Below are 21,694 nucleotides of genomic sequence, written 5' to 3'. Positions count from 1 at the left end.
GTGGACTGAATGCATGTGCTGAAGTTGTAAGGGTTTGGGTGTGGGCTGCAGCAGCTCCGCTGCTTGTTTGCGTCACCTTTAAGTCCCGCCCTCCTGCTCTGGGATTGGCTAGCCGTTCGAACCCACGAGCCGTCTGCCAATCGTCGATCTGTTTGTGTATGAACTACTAGCCAATCCGAGCGCAGGAGGGCGGGAATGTCCTGAAAACGGGTGGGAAAGAAAAACACACTCGACTTGGTCGCCTAGCAGTCAGAGACCAAAGGTGGTCGTCAGAAATCGTTTTCAGTCGGGAAAAGAAAAAGAAAATCTTCGTTTTTCGGTCTCCTGTCGTGCGTGCCGACGTTCAGGAAGATGTCGACTCGTTATTAATTCGACCTCAGTCCAGGGTTAACCAAAAAAGACCATCTGTTCTGTCCTTGACGGGGGGGAAGCAACACAACCACCATCGTATTTTGTAAGTAGACCACACTTCGAAGCTGAAGTCAGCTTCTTATCCGAATTTTCCCGTTCCACCTTAAATGGTGCAGCAGTTACATTCCTGGCTGCACCATTTAAGGTGGAACGGGGACATTCGAACAAGAAGCTGGCAAATGGGAAGCCAACTTCAGCCTCGTGTCCACGCTTGGGTTAAAATGTAATATTACACACAAATGTAGCTATAGTACATTCTGTTCTTTCAGGCCATATTTTTAATATATGTTTTTAACCTATAACTACAAAACCGAGTCGTTTTCGCCGCTAAATCTCAGCTTAGACTGACTGGCTGCTGCTTGGTATATTGTCTGATAGTTTGCTGCAGTTATCTGTACATGCATACAGCTTAAAGAGCCATAGCTATTATTTAAAACTAGCATGTCGACTATTTTCTGTTTTATTGTAAAAAACACAGCCACCAGATTAGAAACTGGAGTAGGATTTTTCTCTCTTTTTGTGTCATGCGCTTCTATTTCAGCTCTGTATATAATCCAGTGGTCAGGTTGTGGTGAAGCTTTTGAAACTCACTGCATGGTTTAGCTGGGCTGCAGTGGACTGAGCTGGTTCACGTTGTTTACATTCGTCCAGCAGAGGGATCAATAAGAGTGATGTCATGCATTGCGGCCTGGAGCCCAAAGGCTGCTGATCTATAGGCTGAATCACACCATAAAGGAGCTTCTCGCTTGGAGAAAGTTATAAATTCGGTTAGGATTGCCCTCAGATGCACTTTCAACTCCAACTGCGCCCTGTTCACGAGCTGAATGAGCTTCACTTCTGGATGTGCTGAGTGCAACTGGAGGGTAACGCCCCGTTAGAAATAAATATATAAATACTTACATGGTGTATTCAGTGCTGCACTCTTAAAAAAGGTGGTTCTTTAGTAGGTGGTTCTGTTTAGAACCATGAGTTCTATTTCATGCTTAAAAGGTTCTTCAGGTTGTTGGAGAATATGTTGGACATGGTTCTATATAGAACCTTTTGAAAATGGTTCTGTGTAGCACCAAAAGAGTTCTTTTATTGGTAGGATTTCAAGCATTTCACCATGCAAGGAGCCATTTAAGCATGGACTGGTTCTATATAGGACTCATGGTTCTAAATAGAACTGTTCCCTTTACCAAAGAACCCTTGAAGAACCATGTTTTGAGAGTGTATAGTGCAAGAGCTGCAGCGTTAGAACTGCAGATTTGATTTAATCATGCACTTCACAAGCCCTTTTTTTTATTTCCTTTCTTGGTTTCGTTCATTCATTCATTCATTCATTCATTCATTCATTCAGCTGTCAGGTCATCCTGTCCAAATTTAGGAAGCAGTGGTCAGTTGCGAAATAACTGTAAAAACGTAGTGATCAGTTAAGAAATAACTGTAGGTCTGAGCTGGATTCAACCGGAGTGACTAAAATAGGTTTTCAAATGGAATTTTTGATAGAGATGTCTTGTTAAGAGAGTGAGAATGGATGACCTCTCAGTAAAAAGGTGTGCACATTTTTCAACATCACGGCTTTTCATCTGAGCAGATTCTATTTATGATTATTAGGGATTCACATTTTTTCAGAATCAGTATGATTTTTGATTCTGAGGATTCGATTTTCAGTGTTTTGTGCGTTTAAGCTGCATTATGTAGGATTTTTGTTAGTTGAAAGAATTAGCATTAAAAAACACTGTAAAATATGAACGCACTGCTGTGAGTTGCGCTAAAAGCCTGAAATCATGGTTTAAAAGTCAGAGGCGTCGGGTCAGATTTCCACACTTCTTCTCGGGTTGGAGACCTTCTCAAAAAGAAGGTCCAGCTCCATGTTTAGGCCTCAAATGCAAAATCAGCATTACACTGATGAAAATATAATGACAATAGATAATTCACTCACATCCTGGAAAGACACTTCCTTCACCAAGTTTTGACTGAGTTGTCTGTGAACATTCTTTTAGTGCGCTCAGAATCACCAGATTCATCTAACAGGGCAAGGCCTAATGATTTCTGTGGAATAAGAAGTACATGCCTGTAATTTTTAGGTCATTTTTACTTAATGTAATCATGATGCTAGTTCTTCTCTTCTCTACAAGTGCTGTAGTAATACTCTCATTTCATTAAGCGGTTAAAAAAAAGGTTAAATACTTAAACTGGCCAATAGAAAATAACCCAATCAGGATTTGTTTCTGAGTGAGTTCTCCTATGGACTAGGCCTTGTGAAGCAGGACTGAAGGCCTAATGTCAGATTAACCACCCACATAATTAGGAAATGAGACTGGAGTCAACCAATTTGAATTCCATTGAGTGGAACCAATTTTGTAAAGGGGGCCAAAAAAATCACTCTTGGCCTTCTGGAAGTTCTAGATACATCACTGATAACGCGAGCTGTAGTCTAACCAGGTTTCAGCCTGTTGTTAGAAAACAACAGCAGCTAAATTACAGGACTCTTTACTAAAAGAGTCTCTGTAAAACTGCTTCGAGGTAAAATATATGTTAAACATCTGTTACAAGCTTCAAATAAAACAAAAAGCTACAGATGTCAGTATTGGATCTAGAACAACCAAAAGTGGTTGTGTGTGTCATCATTACTTTACGCTAACATACTACTGCAGTTCCTTAGAAGCGCTAGCAAAAACATGCGTAGAAGCATTTTTTTCCCTCATTTTTGACCATGTTTTGACACTTATGGCTAAACCTGAAGGCCTGGCTCTAATATTCATGGTTGGCCACTGGATAGGACGCACCCAGATGCCTAGTTTTGATTGACAGCTGTAAAAGACAAGTAAATGAGGGACCCTCAGGATGGACTGAGAGGTGTATTGGCGATACAGTTTTAAGTTTCAGTACGCTGTTGAGGGCCAGGAGGGCAAATTTTAATTTTTCCATTTTTTTGGATACTGTTTAAAAATTGTTACACTTTCTGTCAGTATATTTTTTTTGCCCCATCCACAGTCTAGGTCCAAATAAAGGTGTTTAATTGAGGAGCCTTATTTTACTGTCAGCATTATCTATAATCTATTGTGACAATTTTGGATGTAACGAGTCTTTGAAAAGAATAACAGCTGATGTATAACGGATGTATAATTTTCTAATACAGGTGGTATTGAGCATTAACATATCATTTATATTTCTTTATTATATTTTTATGTTTAAAACCCACTCCCTGCAAAAATGCTGAAAGTGCTGTATAATGTATTATGGAACGAAACCCTTCAGTTAGTACTGTATGCACTCACTTAATGAGCTGGAGAAAAACACATCATCCACAAGATCATCCTTTTAATAAAACCAATACAACTACTAAAAACAGAACAGTACAGTGTTTTGCTGTAGATTATTTTTGAATCATTAAAATCATTTTCAAATATTGAAATTAATTCCCTGCAGTGGCAGGCTTATTGGAATGCAGGTGGTTTCCACAGAGCAGACCAGACTCGTCTGGCAGTGTGTAGTGCGGTCCTGGCAGGCTTTGACAGGGAAAACCCGGTCAGTGACAGTAGGAGAGTTTTGCTTGTCTGCCAAAATAGCTTCCTTTTTTCTCTTGCATGTACGTCACTCCACAAAAGGTTCCCTCATTTGTCATGGCAACAAAAGGCAAGGTGACTGGTTGCTATGCGCTGTTCAGGAAGAGTTGGTTGCAGGAAAGTAGAGTGTGTTGTAATGGAGGGCAGGGACATTTGAACTTGCAGCCATCTGGTATTCCGTCATCGTTTCTTAGTGATATAAATAGGATTTGTATCGGCCAACTGCTTCCTGGTGTGGGAACGTCTAGATCCTACGCTTTATTAATGTGGTTCGGCTTGTTTTGTGAAAAAATGATTCTCATCTGACCTCCTTGCGGTCTTATTCTCTGCATTTCAGCATTTTCTACCAAGGCTGTGACGATGACTGAGTACAAATTAGTGGTGGTTGGTGCTGGTGGTGTGGGCAAAAGCGCACTCACCATTCAGCTGATCCAGAACCACTTCGTTGATGAGTATGATCCTACTATTGAGGTAAGGCTTAACACAACTCTTTAGGAATGGGAAAATGATTTGATTCTACTAGAGCAAAATTACATTGGTAATGTCACTTTAAACACCAAAAGAAATAGAGAAATAAGAATAAAAATAAGAAATAAACGAAAAAAGAAATTGATGCACAAAGTTTTTTGTTTTTCTAGATAAAGTATTGGTTTTGGATTTGTTTGAAAGTAAGAATTGTTAAAAGACCTGTCTGTAGTATCAGAAATGGCAAAGTTGAAATTATACCTCTTGTTTTAAAAGGTCAGTATCCTACATTTTTCTTGTATTTTATTTTCCCCTAGTGTTCACTTATAAAGCATTTTAGAGCGTTTATAGAGCGTTTTCCAACCTCTTTTTCCCTGAGTTATGTTACTGTTTATATATATGTGGTTGAAACATTTTGAAACTTTAACATGCTGTTTTAACATTACATACTACTTCAAACTCTTTTATTAAAAAAAGTGGGGGAAATTTGGTTTTCCATGATATGGGCCCTTTAAAAAGATATACACTTAGTTACACATAACTGTACCATAATCCACTGAAATGTTATTTTCTAAGTTGTATTGACTCCACACACCCCGTCTCGTCTCTTTACTTTATTGTTTTGCTTTAAAACAAGTGTTTATGAAAAGATACAAATATGTACTTTTCACCTTGAAAAACTTACAACTTAAAGTACACAATTGGACCTTAAAACCACTGTTGTACCTTTGAGGGAACATTGTTTGTACCTTGATGAACAAAAAAATGTCCCTGCACAGAACCTTTATTTCTAATAGTGTACGGTTGCTAGAAAAAGCTTATGTATTTATATAAATAAAGAACAGTGCTGTACCTGCTATCTGTTTTACCCCCCTCAGGACTCGTATAGGAAGCAGGTGGTGATTGATGGGGAGACATGTTTGTTGGACATCCTGGACACAGCTGGTCAGGAGGAGTACAGTGCCATGAGGGACCAATATATGAGGACAGGAGAAGGCTTCCTCTGTGTCTTTGCCATCAACAACACAAAGTCTTTTGAAGATATCCATCAGTACAGGTCAGTGTGTAGTATAGTTCACCTGTTCATTTATTTGAGTAAATGGTGTGATGAATTTGCTTGTGACAGTTCCTTTATTGATTTGTTGGTGTGTGGACTCACAGGGAACAGATCAAAAGAGTGAAAGATTCTGATGACGTGCCCATGGTGCTTGTGGGTAATAAATGTGACCTCCCAGCGCGTACAGTGGACACAAGGCAAGCCCAGGAACTGGCTCGAAGTTATGGAATCCCCTACATTGAAACCTCTGCCAAGACAAGACAGGTGAGGAACGCTTCTGAAGCAGTATTACACAATACATATGGCAGGCAGATGGCACTGACTGATCGATACCTTTTTAAAAAGGGAATTTCATCCATTTTTCAAAATTTCTGCATAAATCAATCGTTAGATATAAACAGAGTAATTTAGAGTGGTCTGGTATAAAATGGTGCACTGCAGAGAAACTCAGATTTCTTTACAGTGGTGGTGATAGGAACCAGGAGCAATGTCTACAACACAAATATATTTACATTTTTATTTACTATCCAATACAGCCAGTGAACCTACACGAGTTTTTATATATAAAATTGATGATGGTAAAATATGTATCTTAAAGAGATATTTTGCCTCACAGTGCTTTGCATGTACCCCTTTGCCATGATTTAATTTAAAAAATCTATGTTTTAGGCCAAAACACTCTCTCAGAATGAACATAAAGCAATGTCTCAGATGTCATGCAACACATCCGTAACATTTGGTGTAATAGCTTTCTGTGAGGGAGCTTTTAGAGACATAAAACTTCAGAAGTCTGGTTCTCATCAACACCACTGTGAACGAGTTTCTCTTGAACACTTTTCACATTAAAACACACTGATTGACTTAGTTTACATTTTAATAATTAAATTATCCATAAATATATCAAATTCCCTCTTAAACGTTTACTGCCTTACTTAGTTTGTGATCTGGGAAACATTGAAGTAGCACAAATATGTGGTAACAGGAAATAATGTAGGGTGAGCTAAGCAAATGAAGTGGTAGACGTTTTGGAAGAGGCATCATCAAATCATGACCACGCCCAAAACAATGATGTGGTGAAAACAAAAGCTGAATGACAAGCACCCTTGTTGTTCTTTGTAATGTCATGGTAACTACATTTGTTTGGCTTCTGTCACTCAAAAAGTAATACAGCATGATGCTTACTTGTCCCATCTTTGCTGAACTCACCTTCAATAGAAACATGTCTGCAGAATTCTTTATCAGGTGCTGGGCTAGGAGATGCTAATGAGGACTGGTCTTCTGTTTAGGGAGTGGAGGATGCTTTTTACACACTGGTCCGTGAAATCAGGCAGCACAAATTGAGAAAGCTGAATCCGCCAGATGACAACGGCCAAGACTGCATGAATTGCCGCTGTGTGGTGTCATGACTAGGTAAGTGGTCTTAGATTTTCAGTTGTAAAGTTTTCAGAAGTTCATTGCTAGGTGTCACAAGCTCTCCCCAATTGGTCCAAGACCTGTTTATGATCCGAAATCCCAACTTTGTTTGGTAGTAGCGCAAGTTGCCAAGTTACCAAGATATATCCTGGTAAAAGGTGATCCACTGTTGTGAGACAGAAAGTCCAGAGTTAGGCTACGTTTACACAGCAGGTAAAAGTGGCCCAAATCTGATTTTCTCATCAAATTTGATTTTTCTGTTTGGCTGTTCACAATATCTTTTAACTGTGACCTGTATGCAACATTAGTCTGAGCAGATCAGCTCCTAAACTGACCCGCATGCACAAAAGAACAATGCTTCACGTAGCGCAGTCATCCAGAGGTAAACAATCATGAGCGCCAACGAATGCCAGTCGCTCCCCAAGGGTTTAGTTCCGAAGGTTGACAGCTGGGCTCATCACCCAGAATATGTTTGAGTTTGCCATAAAAAGTGCACGTTATTCGGCCACGGTCACTTCTTTGGTTCTTGTCCTTGGATTCTTTCCATTTAATTTTCTGACGCTGCAGTCTCGTTCTCCTACAGCCACGTTCGGCCATTTCGTTAGAAATCTCTTCGAACATGGAGCGGTTGTGAAGTGCCTTCTAATTTTTTGGTACAGAAACAACAATGTAAATGTTTATGCAGTCTCAGCAGCGCAAAATCATGACGAATGTGGAGTTAGATTGACGTAAAAGTCGCATAAATTCCGATCTGGCTGTTCAGACTGAGTCTTTCCGGATTTCAGTACAACATATGAAAGCGTCTCAAATCGGAATTAAAAATGTCAGATTTAATGTATTTTTTGCTGCTCAAACTGCCACACAGATGACACATCTGTGTCACATATGAAGAAAAAGATCGTATTTGGGCCACCTTTACCTGCTGTGTGAACAAAGCCATAGATTGAGCTAAGCTATTTATCTGGCCCCGGTTAGACTTTAATCTGTTAAATTTTTGCAAAATGACAGAGATTTAAAGAAATAAATGAAGGGTTTTTGTGTTTACTCATCTACCTCCTCTCCATGTCCCAGGTAACTTGTGTCAGATGGAACAGACTTTTGGAGCTATGTTGCTCCAACACTGCGATGCCTCCACAGATGTCAGAGGTTGGGACAGACTATGTAAAAGGAAACCTTTAACGTCGGCACAAGTGGATTCAGATTCCACATCTGTCTGCTGAGGGAACATCTCTGACTCTGGCCTCTACTGGAGCTAAAAGAAGATTTACCTCACACACTAGTCTAAACACTGGGCTCGCTCGGACTGTGTTAAGGACTGCCACACACAAAAAAATATGTTATCTACACTAATACACTATCTACTCTCAACTGGAAATAATAGCTGACGAAATAACCTCGCATATCACCTCATCAGCTTTGGACTTTTGACCAACGCAAAAAAGGAGAGTAGAATTTCTACATTATATGGGTTTGCAAACATGATAATGCTTAGACTAGATGTGAAAAAATGACTTGTATGCCATTTGTGGAGAGGAGCATAACTCAATGTAATGTACATATTTACTGACTTCTCTTACAAAGGAGGCTCTTCATTGATATACTGCAATTCTCATAAGCTCCAGTGCAATAGTTCGTAATGTATCACAAGGTACAGTGATAAGGGAAAACACCTCTGGTATATCATTGATTTGCACATGGCGTAGGGCTGTGTTTCAGCTGGGCACATTGCATATGTGTTCCTTTTTTTTCCTCTTTATCCCTGGGCCTCAACAGACGTCAAAGGAAAAAAAGCTAGTACAGTTCTAACTACAAACGTTTGACAAGGTTTGTCTGCTTTGTGATAAAGTGTGGTTTTCTGGAACGTGGAAATGTGGTGCCTGTAGATTACTTTATTTGACAGCAGGCAGGCTCTACCTGAATTGCACATATTGCAACCTTAAAAGCCTAAAGCACTTGTAGTTCTGCTCATCACTGTGCTTTATTTCTGCTCAGGGCCTAGGGTTGAAACATTGCGGTTTGGTTCGGAGTCTCTTGTGTTATTGTGAATCGGTTGACTTCAGGTGGTCATATTTTTTTTTCTCATCCCATCTGTCGTCCCACCAAATCTCCTCCCTTACTCTTTTTCCGATTATCCGGAAATGAGGATGAAGTGTTAAGGGTTCAAGCGAGCGCTGGTGGGGTATTGAAATGGTGCATCTCTTATTTTTGTCCTCCTATAACTGAAAACGAGAACTGACTGCTTAGTGACACAGCAGTAACTGTTAACACGCTCATTAGCAACGTTGCCTTGAAATTGCAGTAATGAGTAGCAGTTAATGCTTCTTCAGTCCTGAATGCTTTTCTTACTTTTAAGTGGTTTACCAGTGATAAATGTCATAAATTACCATAAAATAGTCCCCCGTCTCCTGTCATGGATTGCTGCAATTGCCAGCTTCTGGTGCAGCAACACAGGCCTTCTAACAGCAAAAGTGCTGCACGACCACACTTGCTGAAACGTAGCAATATGTGCGTTTGCCGTCTCTATTAGTGAGCTTGGCTAGTGCTGAGTTTGTCGTTATTAGTGCTGGGTATCGAAATTGAATACTTTTACGCCCCCCACCCAGTTACTCCAATACAATGAGTTCCGAACAACTCCTTCAGTACCAAATTCCAGTACCTTAGTAGTCATTCTTTACATCAATGAGCCAATAAGCACGCTCACTGATGATTCCGTTCTGTATGCATATTCATAACATCAGTGCTTCTTGGTTAGTCTGCAGTGCTTAAATATACCCACTTCCATCGTCTCACACTTATTTCTGGTTGAAGCCACACCCTCTTTCAGTGGGCCTATATCTTGCATTTTTCTTGTATTTTACTTCTTACCTTGAGGTCATCACTTATCTTATCATGACCATTTTCCAATCTCTTGTTTTTTCTTACAATTAAACATGCTGTTTGTTGTTACTGTGCCTTTAAGACTTCTATATGTAAATGAGCTCTCTTTTGATTGGCTGCCCTGTATTGTGGGTAGTTCAAAAAGGAGCCCGGACTGAAACACTATATAACTTAAGTGTGAGTGGGTGGGGCTAAACTGCTGTAGGCTGAACAGGCAGGTTCGTGTATGTATGTTCATTTTCATTATATCACAAAATTAATTCAAAACAGGCTGTTTTTGTAGTTTTGTTTCTATATTTTAACAAATATGACAAACTAGATCAGGCTCTCTTGTTTAAAAAAAAAGCGAGGCACATTTGGTGTTCTATGACATGGGCCCTTTAAATTAAATTATAAGGAATCAGAATTGAAATCAAGGTATTGGATTAAAAAAAAATATTGTTTTTGGGAAAAAGATTGAATCGAATACCCAGCCCTAGTAATTACACTGTGCGGCACATAGTTAATATGTCTATCTGACAGGTCCCCTGATGTGAGTACGAGTTAGGCTATGAGTTTTTAGTCTTTAAAAAAATGTTACTTTTGGTCTTTCCATGATTCACAGTGTCCTTAACTATCTCATTGTTGAATGTAACTCCATGGTCTTAAATGATTAATGCTATGAATGACTTGTGATGATACTTTGATGGGATTTGCTAAAGGCACTTGTGGGGGCATTTAGCTTGGAAAATGAATGCGCTTTCTTACAGATTCTTCTGTACCAAGACATGAATCACCACATTTAGTTGTGATTTAAAAACTATTACTCTCTAGTTATGGGGCGATTTATAATTAAAGTGATGTTAAAACTGCAATAGAACTAATTTTTGAACTTTCTGAATGCATTGGTGAAAAAGAGCTCCTTTGGTTCTCACTGGAAATTCACAGCTTTGTAACAAGAAGCTTGCTGTCTAATATCAGAGACCGGTTTCTGTAAGACGTTTGCTGCTAAATGAACTTGTTTGTTTGGTTATGCCTTTATTGTGGAATCTCACAGCCAGTTGGTTCCTAAGAAGCAACACTGAGTCTGCTATTTCAGCAAAAAAGCCTCAGAGATATGAATTTAGAGGTTTGACCGATCTCACTTTGTGTCTGTGTGTGCGCAGGTTAATGTTTAGTTCTTTAACTGATGTGTCAAACTTACATTGTGCAGTACTGATGGTGTGTTGAGAAAGACTGATAAAAGTGTTTAATAATCCAGAGCCTTCTTTTCTTGGGACTTTTACACAGGTATGTTACGCACACAGGTAGGATTCTAACTCATTAACATGAGCTGTAAAGCATTTCAAGCAGTGGCCCTGTATTTCATACACTGATCTTGAGGTTGGCCTGAAATCAAAAATAACCTTTTTTTACTTTGTTAGTTCAAATCCCAGGGCATGTTAGGCACAATTCATCACATAATACCATTTAAAGGCAAAATTCTTATTTTCTCATAATCTGTTGACTGAGGCGTAGTGACACTTGACCACCAAGTTTTTTCTGTGTCACTGGACACCAGCAAGGGATGTAAAAAAACAACGTTAACCAGTTATATCACGCTAAAATATTGCAACTATAGTAAGTTGAAGTCATAATAATAAGTTTTCCATAATTATGACCCAGCATCTCATAATTATGACTTGCTATCTCGTAATAATGAGATTCTATCTCATAATTATAAATTAGCATCTCACAATGACTTAATATGTCATAATTATGGCTAGCATCTCATAATTATGACTTACTTTCCCATATTTATGAGAAAATGGATGAAATAGTAACTATTATGAGATATTAAGTCATGTTTATGAAAAACCTGCTCGTAGTTATGAGACAGAATCTCAGTAATATGCGATATCAAGTCATAATAATGAGGCGTAGTGTCATAATTTTGAGATACTAAGTCATAATTACTGACTTACTAAATGGCTGTATGTTTTCTCCAGTGATTGAAACGGGCCTCCACAAGTTCCACCTGTGGTTAAACCGTGATTTTGTGTGATTGAGTTCTGGTTTGGGCTCCTTTACTCCTTTACTCTGTAAACACAACGCCCTCTAGCTGGTCATCGGTCAGCTGACTGGAAGTGACCTAACGTTAGTGCTTTCGCTTTAGGATGAGGGTGAATCAGTAGGTGTTCGAACCAGAAACCCTATTTTTTCACAAAACCACAGAAACCGGACTGGAGTAACTTCATTCTCCCCGAAAGCACCGCTTCAGGAAAACATATCCAGCTGATAATTGTCGAAATCATGGCTGTGACCGAAAGTGCTCTCCGGAAAATGCTGTCTAAGGTAAGTTAGCTGGGAAGCTAACTAACATTAGCACCGTTCAGATTCAGGCAGCGTCCGAGGCGGCTTGTTTACTAACATGTTAAAACTGAACGGTTTTCTGTCTTGTGGCTCAGGCTTATAAATACAGAGACCTGACTGTGCGGGAAATCCTTAACGTGACCACATCTTACAAAGATCTGAAGCCTGTGATGGACAACTACGGTGAGTTTCAGGATTTAGTGGTAGCCAAGGCGGAACTCCGCTTCTTATTCGAATTTTTCCGTTCCACCTTAAATGATGCATTAGTTACGTTCTGTCGCCTCTGCTGCCAGAATGTATTTGCTGCACCATTTAAGGTGGAACGGGGAAATTCGAATAGGAAGCCAATTTCAGCCTCGTTAAAATGTTAAGTACATCTGATAAAACCACTAAACCATACATTTGCATTTTGCCTCTTGCTGAGTGAAATTACATTTTGACATGTTATTACTTGTTCCAGTTATATCCTTTTAGTCAGTGCTAAATTGTTAACCTAAATGTGCAAATTTCTTTCTTACATGTTAGAGTAGAAAGTTTTCCTTTTACATGTAGGTTAAGAATGGCATTAAATGTGTATATTCACAATCTATATATTTTTCTGACATCTGATGAATTTCAAAAGACAAAATAGTGCCACGTTTACTAAACACTATCAAGAACTGAATATAACAGTTAGCCTAATATTCATTTCACATTCCGTGATGAACTAAATCCAGTAAAACAGCACTAATAAAGCTCTCTTTGTAATCAAACATGAAGTTGGGAAGTGTTTTTAAATACTAATGATATCTATACTATGATTTACTTACTCATAATTATGAAAAAAAAGATCAAATACTAATTATTATGAGATATTAAGTCATAATTATGAAGAAAACTGTGTCATTATTTTGACTTAATAAATGGATGTTTTTCTTTAGTGGCTGAAACGGGCCTCCATAAGTTCCACCTGTGGGTAACCATTATTTTATATGATTAAGTTCTGGTTTAGGGTCCTTTAACCACCTCTGTAAACACTACGCCCTGTAGCTAGACATCGGTCAGCTGACTGGAAGTGACCTGATGTTAACGATGGAGTGAATCAGTAAATGTTCAGAATTTCACACACCGCAGTGCACTAAATCCAGTAAAACTGGACTAATAATGCTGTCTTTGTAATCAAACATGAAATTGGGAAGTGTTATTAAGTACTAGTGATATCTGTGATACGGTCAGAAAAGTGTATGGGGACATAATGTATCACATTAAACATAAATATTGTCATATTGCCCAGCCTTAGGTGCAACAGTGCATCGAAACGTGATATCGCAACGTGCAGAAAAGTGTCACCGTTAGAACAAAACTGTGTATCTCCATTTTTATTGTTTTTCTTTTTTATTATACAATTTGAAATTACCAGCTGCTCTTTACGATGTGTTAAAATGAAGGAATGGACTAATAAAAATACTCCAAAATGACTTCTTACATTAACTTTCATTAAAATTTACGAATGCTTTTTGCTTCTCCTTGGTGGAGATATGAGATTTTGTTGCAACAGTGGTGATAAGCATTCTGTTAATTACAGTATCTAATACAGTTGCATTGTTTGAACACCAAAGTTTGCAAACAACCAGCACCAAACAGCACCTCATTTAGGCACTCTTCACAGCTTATTAGTAGTCTCAGTAGTAGATGCAACAATTTAGGTATAGTCATTATTTCCTTATTCAAATTTTGTTGAAAATATTGTAAAAATATTGAATCGTGAGCTCAGTATTGTGAATCGAATTGTGGCCTCTATCATTACACACCTAATAAGAAAAAGATTTCCGTTAAGATGAGTTGGGAGAACAGTTCTTACTAGTGAGAATGGACATCTTACATGCTTACATGTTAGAATTGGACTTTAACTTGTCAAACTCCCAGTATTTATTTGTGCTAATGACATTTTTACTTGTTGAAATGTCTAATACCAAAAATTGTGGATTAAAAGCTAAAACAGCTTTCCATACTTTTCCAGTGTTCAACGATGGCTCCTCCAGAGAGCTCATGAGCCTTTCAGGAACTGTGCCTGTAAACTATAGAGGTAAGGAAACAATCATGTAAGGAATTCATTAAGACATTAACTTACTGACAGTCACACAATACAACACTGTCACACAAATAACGCGGTCTGTCTTAAACAGCGATGGTCTTGCATTGTATTAAGTAAGCCTGGAAGGCTGTAGATGTTTTTCTGTTAAGTCTTTAGTAACTGTTAGGAGTTTTGACACTTTATGTTTTTATATGTTTTCTGGTTTCTTTTTAGGAAACGTATACAACATTCCCATCTGCCTATGGATGCTGGACACCTATCCGTACAATCCCCCCATCTGCTTCGTCAAGCCCACCAGCACCATGATGATCAAAATAGGGAAGCACGTTGATGCCAATGGAAAAATCTACCTGCCGTACCTGCATGAATGGAAGCATGTTAGTGAGGGTTAATTGGCTTTGTTTTCATAAACGATAAAGGAGTCATTTTACAGGAACTCATGACCAGTTAATCATTTGTTTGTTTGTTTGTTTAGCCTCAGTCAGATTTGTTTGGGCTAATCCAGGTGATGATCGTGGTGTTTGGAGAAGAGCCGCCTGTCTTTTCTCGGCCCACCACACAGCCACCTTACCAGTCTTATCAACCTGCTGGTCCACCCGCATGTATGTGAATATAGTTTCTGCTGATTTTGAAATAGGTTTATTACAAGGCCCACATCCTCAGTTTTTCTTGTGTTTCACTTTTCCTCCCCTGACATCCATTGATGACTTGTGTTTTTGTACCGCAGATTCATTTTTGTATGATTTAAAAGTTTACAGTCTCTTTTTGTTCTTTAGTATACAAGATATTTTTGTGTGTGCCTTTAAGACTGATATGTGTAAATGTCCACTGTTTTGATTGGCTGCCTTGTATTTTGCCTTGTTACAGACCACACAGAAACACTCCTTACAACCTCAGTGCAAATGGGCGATGCCAAACTATTTAGGCTGTAAATATGTAAATGCATACAAAATGGGCTGTTTTTGAAGCTTCATTTCCATATATAGCCTGTATGGGGGGGGGGTGAACAGTACGGTTGTAAATTTTAACAATATTTACATACTGCATCAAACTCTTCTCATGTGAAATAATGAGGGAATACCTTGTTTTTCCATAATATGGAACCTTTAATGCTATGAAAGTAATGAACAGAATGTTAGTTCTCCTTACACAATAGTTCAGATTGACATTAGTTGTAAAAAATGCAAAATGTGACTTTTTCTCTCCTGTAGCTTCCTATATGGCAAACCAACCAGCCTCTTCATTTAGTCAGAGCCACACTCCTAACCCAGGGTAAGGGGCTTTAAGCATTCATGATCCCTTCATTCATGTTATCTTCTTCTATCATTCTTTGTTTTTATAGAAACAAACTTTCATGGTCTCCAACATTCCTCCTGCTTTTTTTCTGTGTGTTAGAGGTTTCCAGGGTTATCCTTACCCTGCTGGAGGTTCTGGATATCCAGCCACATCAGGAGGAGCACTCTACACACCTGTGACCCCCACCGCTACTGGGGGTAAGTTAATAATAACTTTATTAGGTTGAACAATTTGACAATGTCATTTGTGATCAATTGCTTCATGATACGTCATGGTTTTCAGAGTGTATCATGAGTATCATCAGTACTTCTAGAGCATCGAACAACAACATGGGATCATAAAAGATTAAGATCAAGTATAGAGAGACTGTAAACAACACAAAGAAGTGTATGGTAATTAGGGATGCACCAATATAGGAAATGTGGACAGATGCTGATATCTGATATTTTCGATGTACATGTCTGCTGCTGCCGATACATAAACATTTAAAAAATCTAGAAACTGGAATTATGTCCACCTGGATTAGGATTACAGAGAAATATAACATTCATTGGTATCGGGGTACAAAAAAATGTAGTAAAATGCAAAGATTTCAGCGTATTCACCTAAATGTTCTGCTGATTGGGAGTACAAAAAATATGGCATCCAATATTGGTTTGAAATATTGGTCAAATCTAAATCTGTCCGATAAGCTGATTGGGTTGGCAGCCCATTATGCCGTTATCTTCTTCTGATTTTAACAACTGTCTTTTTTTTTTTTCTTCTTCTTAAATAGTTTCTTTTTTGCAAATGTTGAAAAAATTATATGCATATTATTGTATATATTGTTTTTCCACTTGTTTACAAACTACTGAAATATTGTGTCTCGTGAAGTGTTATTTTTCCATTAGCGGTGTAGTGATGCACACAATTCAGCATTTTCTTCAATGTGATGCAGCAGTGTCTTGATACAATATATTATCCGATACTGCAGAAATAAGGAGGGTCTGAATAAGTGCCTTGTGCTCATGTGTTAATTTTCATATGTTAATGTCTACACCATGCACACAGCTTATATAAATAGCAGTGCACATTTTCAGGTTCAGTACAATTTTTGATATTTTGTTGAAAATGATTCTGTGCTGCACTAATTGGTTTGTCTCAAGTGAATTAAAGTTCTCTCATTTAACTTTTTCAATGCCTTTAAATAAACCCAAGAATTTATAGTTGATGTATTTATAAAGCTGTTCATTTACAGGTGGGTTTGGGAATAGCATAAGCCCCGCATCTCCCTGCCCAATATACTCTGATAGGTTGCACCTAGATGCCTTGTTTTGATCATTGACTGTGGTTTCTATGAAAGACGATAAGTGACAGACCGTCGGAAGAGATAGAGGGACATATTGAAATCATTGTACTCTTGTCACCCACCGGTAGTGCATAAAGTCAGTCATACAGTGCAGTTGGTAACTGTTTTGTTAGGTTCAGACTCTTCATGTATTTCTTACTCTCTTTTGTTCAGCCATGATGGCAGGTTTCAGCATGGCTTATCAGAAATTTTGCTTTTAAAATAAAACTTATTTTTCTGTCACCCAGGTCCCTCTCGTGATGCCACGATCGGAGAGGACACTATCCGAGCGTCTCTGGTGTCTGCGGTGAGCGATAAGCTGCGCTGGAGGATGAAGGAGGAGATGGACCGAGCTCAGGCTGAACTGGACGCTCTGAAAAGAACAGAGGAGGACCTGAAGAAGGGACACCAAAAGCTGGAGGAGATGGTGACCAAACTAGATCAAGAGACAGTACGGATTTCTTTTTCTGTTTGGTTTGTTTTGTTTTGGTTTTTTTTCCCTGAAATGAAATATCTGGGGAGCCATTTCTGTTCTTAGAGCCCAAATAAGAAAGCAGAACTTATTCATCTTGAGTCATGATGTGGAGAAAAATATCATGGTAATATTCCTGCATATAATGATTATCACATGACTGGTGATGTGGATCAAATGCTTGACATGTCAGCTTGGTAAAGATTGCATTTTGCTCAAGATTTTAAGAAATCTAAACCAGGTTTTGTTGAAAATTATTTTCTTAAGAGCCAGAACTAGGCTGGTCAACTCAGCAGATATCTACTAGGCTCAAGTATTAATATTCTTTGTTCAGCTTTTAATTATAGAATTTACCGAAGGATTCACTATAAAACGGCATAGGACAGAAATAATATGTTACGTGAATGTCTTGCAAGCCTCAAATGTCTGTTTTCAGTAAGTAGTATTAAACCCATTATGTGTTAGTTTGATGCGTATAGCTTATAAGCACAGGCGATCACATCTGAGCACTGGCATTATCATTATATTGGTAATTCGATACAATAAGCTCCTTATAGGGTGACCAGGCTTCCTGTGGATTCTTGAAAAGTCATCTCAAAATGTAAAAAATTTAAGGTCATGAAATGCTTTTTTTTGCAGTAGAGACATGAAGTTTAGGGAAGTCCAGGCATATTTAAATGGATCAGGTATAATCTAAGCTGGATCCATCTATTATTTTATTTGTGCATGTTGTTTACTTCACCATCGTAGAGGTGCATTTTCCACAATCTGCTACAGCGAGGGACATTTTTAGACCGTAGCAATATAGTCTAAATTTCAACAGTCTGGAGCTGTTTTAAGGTGGGTGATAAAACAGTTATATCTATAGTGCCTGTGTTTCTACGGTGTTGGTCGTTGTCGCTTGTTGTATAAACTCTGGCACATAAAATGTGAGCTAGCGACAAGTGCCCCATTTTCTGCTGCTTGTCACAAATGACATGCCACCAAAACCACGTACAAAATACACTCCCTCTACTAAGATGTGTTTCTTCTCTAGCATTGAAAACGTAACTATCACAGGAACATTCTGCTTTACCAGCTGCTGCTATTTTTCTGGTGTTGGCAGAAATGGCCCATTTACAACCAAGTGTCTACTGCACATGTTACAGCAATATGAAAGTATAGTGTATTCATAACACTATAAAATGGTCAAGTCAAGTCAGCTTTATTGTCAGTACTACAGTATGTACAGGACATACAGAGTATTGAAATTGCGTTACTCTCAGACCCCATGGTGTAGCAGTAACATTAAATAGACGGTAAACAGGAAATGTGTGAATTAAATAGACACTAAATAAACACTAAACACTAATCGTAAAAATAAACGTTAATTGTAGAAGAATAGAATAATAAATAAAAATAATATAAATATAAGAAGGTCCCTGACAATAACAATAAAGTGACATAAGCCACATACAGATTAAGGTCTGTGGGTATAAATAGTGCAATTATAAACAGTAGTGCAATTAGAATGAGCTTGTGGAGCAGTTAAAGTGATGAGTGTATAACAGAAAGTCATGGCTGCGTAACAGTCCCTGAGAATGTCAGAGTTCAGTATTGTTTCACTAATGTAGTCCAAGTAATCATTTTACTGTAGTGTTAATTGGCACCCAGCAAGTCTTACCTAAATTGTGCAGCTATCTGTGAAAACACAAAGATTTGGTTTATGAAATGTCTGCACTATAGTAAGATTGGTGACTGGCAGTTCTTTTCCTCGTTCAGTGATCAGTAGTTGCTTGGCGATGATATTCTCCTGTAAACTAACTTCATTTTTGCCATAAGAACCAGCATAATAGTTAATTTTTTTTTGACAGCTATTTGCTGATGAGTTTAGAGAATTTTTAAAGGTTTATACGCTTTGCATCTGGATATGTTGTGACATTTCCTACTCTGCTCTTTCCTCTCAGGCCGACGTGGACAAAAACATCGAGCTTCTGAAGCAGAAGGATGAGGAACTGACGGCTGCTCTAGACAAAATGGAGAACCAGTCTGAGAATAACGATATTGATGACCTGATCGTGCCCACAGCACCGCTCTACAGGCAGATCCTGAACCTGTACGCTGAGGAAAACGCCATAGAGGACACCATCTTCTACCTGGGGGAGGCTCTGCGCAGAGGCGTCATAGACTTGGATGTCTTCCTCAAGGTCAGTCCTGTTGCTGTGCTCTTTTTGAGACTGACACGCAGCCCTGCAGTTTATAAGTTTTGTGTCTGTTTTTATTTTGCAGCATGTGAGGCTCCTCTCTCGCAAACAGTTCCAGCTGCGAGCTCTGATGCAGAAAGCCAGGAAAACTGCAGGCCTCAGCGACCTCTACTGATCAACCCAAAGCTCAGCGCTCCTCATTTTTACACCCCTGCGGTCTTTGCATTAGCCATACCTGCCGATGGGTACCATGGATTTTTTTACCCAAAACAAGGACTAGGCTTCGGTGGTTGATGTCTGTTTATGGCCAGGGTATCTATATGGTACTTTGTACAATGAATCACATTTTGAGCATTAACTTGTACAGTCGTATGCAAAAGTTTGGCTGCCCTGGTCAGTGTTTTGTTGCTTTTCTAAGTGAAAATAAGCTCACACATCCTTCAGAGAACACACTTCTGCCCATTTTAATGCATAAATACTGTCTGTCCATGTTCTGGATTTAACATATTGGGGGGGGGGTAACTAACTAAATAAACACAAATTTTGCACTGAAATGTGCCAAAAAATACCACATTTAAGTTTGGATCCTGTAGAGAATGAGCTATTTTTACAAAACATAAATTTGACCGGGGTATTCAAACTTCTTGCAGACAACTGTGATACTTTATAACCGATAAATTGAAGTTTACATATACTTGCATTTATTTCCCACTTCAAACTTGGGGTGCGAATATCAATAACACTTTAGATTGTATTCCACTTTTTACATTACTACAAATATAAAAATGAAGTGACCTTTTCAGATGATTTGTAATGTTTTGGACAATCTGTCACTTGAACAGCGCTTTTCTGTCAAGGGATCAATACAAATGAATGCGACTGCTGTGGTTGCTCAGAGAAGGGTTTAATCTTTGTCTTATAAACTTATGTAAGCCTATAAACTACTTTTGTATGCTTGTCTTTAGTGGGCCCAAAGTTCAGGGATCTTCTCAGACTGGATGTGTCTCACAGCAGACACTACTGCATGGATGAATGTATATCACATGCTGAAAGACTCTGAAGTTTCCTCCCTTTCAATCAAAGCACTTTGATTTTCTTACATATGAATCAGCACACTCCTGGTTATGAATGAATCAGTGCATCCTGGCTATGCAATCTCAAAAATACACTCAAAATAATGTAGATAGAAGGATTTTCTTTTCTTTTTGTTTTTTATTTTTAAGCTGTGCCCAATAATTGCAAATAGTTGCACTGGAAAATAATCAAAATAAGTACGGCTACTACATTTAACCCAGTATGTACTGCACATAGCTGAAATCTTGTAAGTGATGTCATGGGCTGCATGTTCTATTACTCCTTGTGCCTTTTATTTCTAATATAACGCTACAAGTGGTAGTGAATGTCATGGTGTCAATGGGAACAATAATGGTGTTTTGGTATTTGCTTAATGTTTGTTACTTAATATTCTTTTGTATTTTTTGTTTTTCTTTTCTATAGATAAATACTTGAATATAACATGAAGAGCATTCTTATTCTACTCTTGTAAAGGGAATAACCAAGTTATTATTATTATTGTTATTACTTCTTTGTTAGGTGTAGAGGCATAAATGAATGGAATAAAACATCAGGCTTGTATGATTCTTGTGGTTTGTATTCTAGTGTTACTTTTATTTTTTATTAATATTGTTTTTGTTGTCTAAATGTGTACTTTGTAGTCTTGGCTGTGACTGGCTTTGCAGTGTTTCTGAAATTACATGTCTGTATTTGTAGTGTGTTTCTGAAAGGTAGAAAATCAATTTAAAGTCTTTAAAAGTAATTTAGTAAAGTATTTAAGTATTTATTTTGTTTCATACAGTATTGTGGCCTCTTATCCAGCTGCTGTACTCTGCACTGTACTTTTTTACTGACTAATGCATTCACACAGATGAGCCAAAACATGACTACATGGCAGACATGGCAGGGGGCAGTCGTGGGCTGGAGGTTAGGGAACCAGCCTTGTGACCGAAGGTCACCGGTTCGATCCCCTCAGCTGACAGTACGTGACTGAAGTGCCCTTGAGCAAGGCACCTAACCCCCAACTGCTCCCCGGGCGCCGTGGATAGGGCTGCCCACCGCTCCGGGCAAGTGTTCTCACTGCCCCCTAGTGTGTGTTCACTAGTGTGTATGTGGTGTTTCACTGCACGGATGGGTTAAATGCAGAGGTCTAATTCCAATGTGTTCAGACATAGTTGGCAAAA

At 38.5% G+C, this 21,694-nt stretch overlaps 2 protein-coding genes across 3 annotated transcripts; both read left to right on the top strand.

Moving 5' to 3' along the window:
* The first annotated feature begins 216 nt into the window (after positions 1-216).
* On the top strand, positions 217-11,011 carry hrasb (HRas proto-oncogene, GTPase b). 2 transcript variants are annotated; one of them, XM_036584324.1, is made up of 6 exons: positions 217-454; positions 4,300-4,433; positions 5,306-5,484; positions 5,589-5,748; positions 6,771-6,894; positions 7,969-11,011. In XM_036584324.1, the coding sequence occupies exons 2-5, from the start codon at positions 4,323-4,325 to the stop codon at positions 6,888-6,890; spliced, it is 570 nt and encodes a 189-aa protein (XP_036440217.1). In that variant the 5' UTR covers positions 217-454; positions 4,300-4,322; the 3' UTR covers positions 6,891-6,894; positions 7,969-11,011. The 2 variants fall into 2 exon arrangements, with proteins under 2 accessions (XP_036440217.1, XP_036440218.1); XM_036584325.1 differs by lacking the exon at positions 7,969-11,011 and having other exon boundaries at positions 6,714-6,808.
* Positions 11,012-11,869: 858 nt separating this feature from the next.
* tsg101b (tumor susceptibility 101b) lies at positions 11,870-21,092 on the top strand. The gene is made up of 10 exons (XM_036584323.1): positions 11,870-12,087; positions 12,201-12,288; positions 14,105-14,170; positions 14,393-14,556; positions 14,655-14,781; positions 15,391-15,451; positions 15,575-15,672; positions 17,051-17,253; positions 19,221-19,460; positions 19,543-21,092. The coding sequence occupies exons 1-10, from the start codon at positions 12,046-12,048 to the stop codon at positions 19,630-19,632; spliced, it is 1,179 nt and encodes a 392-aa protein (XP_036440216.1). The 5' UTR covers positions 11,870-12,045; the 3' UTR covers positions 19,633-21,092.
* The last annotated feature ends 602 nt before the right edge of the window (positions 21,093-21,694 follow it).

This window comes from Colossoma macropomum, unplaced genomic scaffold (genome assembly GCF_904425465.1).
Source record: "Colossoma macropomum unplaced genomic scaffold, Colossoma_macropomum, whole genome shotgun sequence".
Lineage (NCBI taxonomy): Eukaryota > Metazoa > Chordata > Actinopteri > Characiformes > Serrasalmidae > Colossoma > Colossoma macropomum.
The sequence above is the reverse complement of the archived record's forward strand: the minus strand, read 5'-3'. Positions and strand labels throughout refer to the sequence as shown.

What these genes read in the sequence shown, in the direction of transcription:
- hrasb (XM_036584324.1), top strand. Translation starts at nt 4,323, where the DNA reads ATGACTGAGTACAAATTAGTGGTGGTTGGTGCTGGTGGTGTGGGCAAA. An exon ending in AGTATGATCCTACTATTGAG is followed by an intron (nt 4,434 to 5,305) that starts GTAAGGCTTAAC and finishes TACCCCCCTCAG; the next exon opens with GACTCGTATAGGAAGCAGGT. An exon ending in CCTCTGCCAAGACAAGACAG is followed by an intron (nt 5,749 to 6,770) that starts GTGAGGAACGCT and finishes TCTTCTGTTTAG; the next exon opens with GGAGTGGAGGATGCTTTTTA.
- tsg101b (XM_036584323.1), top strand. Translation starts at nt 12,046, where the DNA reads ATGGCTGTGACCGAAAGTGCTCTCCGGAAAATGCTGTCTAAG. An exon ending in ACCTGCTGGTCCACCCGCAT is followed by an intron (nt 14,782 to 15,390) that starts GTATGTGAATAT and finishes TCTCTCCTGTAG; the next exon opens with CTTCCTATATGGCAAACCAA. An exon ending in ACTTGGATGTCTTCCTCAAG is followed by an intron (nt 19,461 to 19,542) that starts GTCAGTCCTGTT and finishes TTTATTTTGCAG; the next exon opens with CATGTGAGGCTCCTCTCTCG.